The following is a 5,848-nucleotide window of genomic DNA, read 5'->3' on the forward strand; positions in this document are numbered from 1 at the left end:
AATGGAATATTACTCAGCCTTTGAAAAGAAGGAAATCCTACCATTTGCAGTAACAGATGGACCTGGAAGACATTATGCTAAGTAAAATAAGCCATTCACAGAAGGGTATCTCTTACACATGATTTCTCTAAAATAGTCAAAATTATAGAAGTAGACAATGGTATGTAAATAGTAGAGTGATAGGGTGAGGGGGGTATGAGGAGTAGTTCAATGGGTACAATGTTATTAGTAAATTCCAGAGATTCGCTAGACAGCATACTGCTTGTAGATCTACTGAACAACAGTGCCTACAGTTGACAATAAGGTGTTGTGTACTTAACAATTTGTTAAGTGGGTGAATTTCATGTTAAGTGTTCTACTACAAAAACCGAAAACACGAAGGGACACAAGGAAACTTTTACAGATGTTATTTTTACTACCTGTATTGTGGTGAAAGTAACATACGTATGTCCAAATTCACCAAATTGTATACATTAATTATATGCAGATTTTTGTATTCCAGTTATACTAGAGTAGGGAAACTTTGATGAATACCACTTTCCATAAGATCAAGTAACTAGTTTTACGCATTGCAAATTCACTGTTTGTGTTGAGAGCTAGAATACTCAGCCCTCATACAAATGGATACACATAGGCAATGGGGCTAATCAGCTATCTGGTTTATTTGTTTGTTTGTTTTTTACAGTAGAAACAAGAGGTATGTAGTGATAGATCTTAAGTTTCAATAGCAACTTCTTATTGACCAAAGCACAGTATTAAGCATAGTAAAAAATCCAGAGCTGCGTATTATGAGTACTGCCCTTACTATCTACCACTATATTGGGATTCTGAGGTTACTGCAGAAAATATCTTGAGGTTTTATTCCTTCTTTATTTAATACATCACAGTTACTCTAAGATTAAAATTTCTAGATGATGGTTTTATTTATCTGTGTCTTTTATTACAATACAACTTCAAATCCCTTTGGATAAGAGATAAGGTAGAAACAACAAATAAGTAATAAATTCAGTGTTTAATTGGTGATACCAGACATCTGTTCATTTTCCTCTTCTCAGAAACTTAAACTGAGGTAAGTTCTAGTATCTAGTTTATGCTGATATAATAAAACAAGTGAGGAAGTATTTTTTCTTTTATATTCTATGAAAGAGTTTGTGTAAGATTGTTGTTATATTTTTCTTAAATAATTAAGTCATCTGTGCCTAGAGTTTACTTTGTACAAAGGTTCTGAAATAATAGATTTTATTTCTTTAATATATAAACATGTCAAGATTTTCTATTTCTTGTGTAGGCTCTGATAAGATGTATTTTTCTAGGAGTTTGTTTATCTTGCCTAAATTTTCAAACTTACTGTCATATAGTTGTTTGTAACATCCTCTTAATATCTTTAGTGTCTTTAGGATACAAAGTGGTGCCTTTTTTCTTTCCTGGTATTAGTCACTTCCTCCTTCTCTATTTTTTTTCCTTGATGGGTTTTACCAGGAATTAATCAATATTATTGGTCTTTCCAAAGAATCAATTTGTGTGCTTCAGTGATTCTATTTTATTTTGTTTCATATTTCATTAATTTCTATGGTCTTTTCCTTTTCTTCTATTTTACCTTCTCTATTTTTTGAGACGGATAAAAGGATCATAGATTCCAGCCTTTTCTTTTGCTCTAATATATCCATCTAAAGCTGTAAATTCTCTTCTAATCATGGATTTAGCTCCAATGCATGAGTTTCAATATGTTCAATTTTCATTATCATTGAGTTCAAATTATTTTTTAATTTACATTGTTATTTTCTTTTTGACCTTTGAGAGATTTAGAAGTATAATTGTTTAATTTCTGAACAAAGAAGAATGTTCTATTTTTTCTTTTATTGTAACTTTATGAATGAAAGAGGTAAAAGACAGCCCATGATAGACATCAGAGAGCATTACCTCAAAAGTGGGAACAAACTAAGCACAATTTTTACCCAGAGGTGGTAAAACCTGGAACCACCTGAGCGGGAGAGGCCAACCCTGATGGCCTTTACGCAGCACCACCCCACCCGCCACCACTACACACAGCCATCACAAAGCAGGCAGCAGAAACAAGGATCTTTTTTTTTCAAGAGGAAGCCATGTTAAATAAGTACCAAATTATTATTGAACCATAAATAATTAAGTAATAGTCATGTTAAATAGGAAAAGGACATAGGAAATTGACCCCAGCAAGCTTACAATGCCTGGGAGAAATAAAGATCAGCTTCTGTTACTATTTACCACCATCACCAGCATCACCAGCATCACCACCACCACCCGCAGCAGCAACTTCAATCCCTCACTCCATGTGAGCTGCACAGGCCTAAGCAGCAGGCACTTCAGCAAATAATCTCGACGGCAAAGATAAGATGTAATTAAAAATCATCAAATGTTTGAGGCATACCAACACTGAGATTATAAATGGATAAACCTTGAAGAAAGAGTTACTAGAGTAACCAGAGACGTTTAAGAATCATTAATGTCATGAAAGCAAAGGAGAATATTGCATCTACAGAAAAGAATTAAGCAGTTATAAAAAATATTACTTGATATTGGTTTAAAATATTATAGTTGAACTTAAGCTACACTGCCAAAGTCTCCTTAAAGTTCAATTTTTTGAGTAAGAAAAAATTACTTGACTTAAAGGAACGAAAATTCTTTGAAAAAAATTTTGATAGGAATAAACTCACAAATTGAGTTTAATGACAAATCTTTGTTAAATGCATAACTTCATTTTTATTTAAGGTGCTGCATTTTGGGATGTTATACCTTGGAGGATTACTTTCTTGAAAAAGAAGGCATTTTTCTCCTTTTGGATTTATTGGCAGTAAGTATGATTATAATGATTATAAAACAAAAAATAAATGTCTGTATTAACCCTTTCCAAACTGAGTACCACAGAACATTATTGTGTGATTAAATGTACCCTCAAATCATTCAAATGTTTGTTTTAATCAAAACCCCTATTGGAGATTTATAATATGCATTGGCATACTAAAGGTTCTTAAAATTTCACAAGTGAAGAAATCAGTTCATATAGGTCAGCATTCCCAAACACATGACAGTAGAGAATTTTTATGGTTTTGCTTTCTTTCCACCAACCTTCAAAGAAACAGTTTGTGAAGTGCTAGGCTATATCAAAACCCTTAATCATTTAACTTCTTGCTTCCTATGTTAGTATTAAAAGTTAAGGGCCACATTAGACACACAAGTAAAGATAAGCATTATTTAAGAACTGTGTATAGTTTGTAGTTAATGTGAGGAGCTAGTGTGTCGTGGACCGTTTTACAGAATGAGCAGGAGTGAGCAGCCTCTATATGAAGCCTTCCAGGAAAGACAGTTGCCATCTACCAGCTGTGAAGAATAGCAAAGACCCTCATTTATCCTCAGAGTAACCCCTTACTGACTGGCCTCAGTCCTAAGTGAGTCCATAGTCAAGATGATGTGGGAGAAAAAGTATAATTTTATTTAAATAAAACTTTAGAAGATATCCTCGGTGAGCTCTAGCTGTGTCACTGACTGACTGCGACCATTCTTGATTTTATTAATGAAATAACCTACTTTGGTTTAGTAAAAGTACTAAAGTTATTCGTGTCCTTTCATGTCTCTGAAAGAAAATCAGTTGACACTGGAGATGAGAGTAGATGCATTACATATAAAACACTGCAAACAAAAAATAAGTGAGTAATAATAACAATAAAAATAACCCACCTTGATAAACCAGAAACCCTTGGGAAGGTCACAAATTGACCATAATACAGAAGCTGCATGTGTAACTCTCCTGAAGTCCTAAATGGCGTACAGCTCGCCACGTTCCTCTGACTAGAGCACAGGTATGCACAGAGGCATGTGGTGATGTGTCAGGGGTTCTCAAAGTCACAAAGTTAATTTGGCACAACTTCCTGGAATCTTGCTTTTCCTTAAAGATTTGGAAGTAAGGAATAAATATGTATGTATTAAATAGTTACATTTAAGATTATATAGACAACTCCAAAGATATTTCTCACTGTGTTCACTCTCCTTCACCATTAGGGTTTCTTTGCTGGAAAGGCACAAAGACGGGGGTACGAGGGGCCGTATAGCATAGTGATTGTGAGCAGAGGCTGGAATCAGTCTGACCGAGGCCTCCAGTACTTGTTAGCTGTGTAACTTGGACAAGTTATTTAACATCTCTGTTAGCGACTTTTTCAAAACAGAGATAACAGTGTCTACCTCATGCACTGTTGCAAGGATTATATGAGTGATTATGTGTGTGCGTTCGCACATGTGCACATGCATATATTAATATGTACACTTGCATGCATTAGTTAGAAGAATTCCTGACACATATTTTTGCTATGTAAGTGTTTTCTATTATTATGAGTACAATTATTGGATTTGCTTAATGTAGATTGAACCAATCAAGTTAATTATAGATTATAAGCATTCTTTAATGAAGTTTTTATACCAACTTCAACTTTGGACATTTGCCTTTTTTTCTTGAAAATGAAGTATAAAAACAGAAAACTCATTTGAGAGTTCTGCTTAATATAATACACTAAAATATTTATTGAGTGTTCAATGATAAAAATTGCTAATAGTGGTTAAATATTGAGAGCTTACTTTCTGACAGACATTTTCATATTAACACATAATAACTCTCTAAAGCAGGTAATATTATTATCTTTCATTTAATAAAAGGTGAAGCTGATAATGTTTGTAATTCAGACAACAGGTTGCCTGTTTCCTTTGCTGTATTCTATTAGCTGTATACTATAAGAGTTGATCAACAAAAACTACTCCCAATAGAAACCATCACCGTGTGGAGTCCATTGCTCTTGATGGACTTTTCTCTACTTAAATCTTGATTTTCTAAAAATTAGTTGTAGCAAAACAAAGGAAATATGCTTGATAATTTTTATTAAATTCTTAAATACTCTTATGGGTGCTGATTTTCCAAATACAAAATTACACCTCATTTTGATTTATTTTCATATATGACTGCCACTTGAAATTACCGTCAGTCATTCTCTTAGTAACAATGAGGTTATAAGTAATATGAATCTTTACAAACCTTAATAAAGCATGTAAATTGGAAAGATCCTATAATTGCAGTGACCTATGTATAGCACAGTTGACGTTGCTCCACTTAAAATGAACATTTTCACTTATTTTTACAATCTCCCTTTTTCCTAGGCAACCAAATCAATTACATTTTTGGACATGACATATGTTTATGACTACATAAAATTATATTGAATATTTTTCTTTTTATTCTTTTTAACTCCTAATATTTGAAAATATATTCATTAAAATGAATATCTATTTTAGCAGATTATCATAAATCATACTTAGAGTTTGAAATTTGTAAGTCAATCATGTAGAAGAAACACTGATTAATACAAATATTTCGCCTTTGTTTTTAAGGCAATAGTTTTTAATGTTTATTACAACATTTTTCTTTTTCTGTTTCCTTGCAAAAGTTGAAACAAAAAAAATTCTGTAATCTAATACTTGGAATAATGGTTGAATTTTGTGATAATCCCAAAACTACGGCTCATGTCAATGCTTGGCGAGGAAAGAAGGACCAGACAGCTGCTAGTCTTTTAATAAAATTGTGGAGAAAGGAAGAAAAAGAACTAGGAGTAAAACGTGATAAACATGGGAAGATAATGGGTGAGTGTGTTTATAATTGTTAGTAGAAACACTTAAATGCATATTTTCAAAAAGAGATCTTTAAAAGATACTAGGAAAATATGAGGATTTTGACCCTTTTGTTTAAAGTTCTTTTCACAGGGTTTGCAGATCTTGCTATCATAAATTCTGAACGATTAGAAGAAAACTGAATAAATTAGTAGCAGATTCA

At 32.8% G+C, this 5,848-nt stretch overlaps 1 protein-coding gene across 1 annotated transcript in view; it reads left to right on the forward strand.

The window, feature by feature from the left end:
* Positions 1-5,848, forward strand: part of CFAP69 (cilia and flagella associated protein 69) — a 43,672-nt gene that overhangs the window by 17,258 nt on the left and 20,566 nt on the right. The window contains exons 6-7 of the mRNA XM_019666202.1: positions 2,749-2,830; positions 5,466-5,658. Coding sequence (XP_019521747.1) covers positions 2,749-2,830; positions 5,466-5,658 — 275 coding nt within the window. The remainder of the gene's footprint in view (positions 1-2,748; positions 2,831-5,465; positions 5,659-5,848) is intronic.

Source organism: Hipposideros armiger, unplaced genomic scaffold (genome assembly GCF_001890085.2).
Source record: "Hipposideros armiger isolate ML-2016 unplaced genomic scaffold, ASM189008v1 scaffold_465, whole genome shotgun sequence".
Lineage (NCBI taxonomy): Eukaryota > Metazoa > Chordata > Mammalia > Chiroptera > Hipposideridae > Hipposideros > Hipposideros armiger.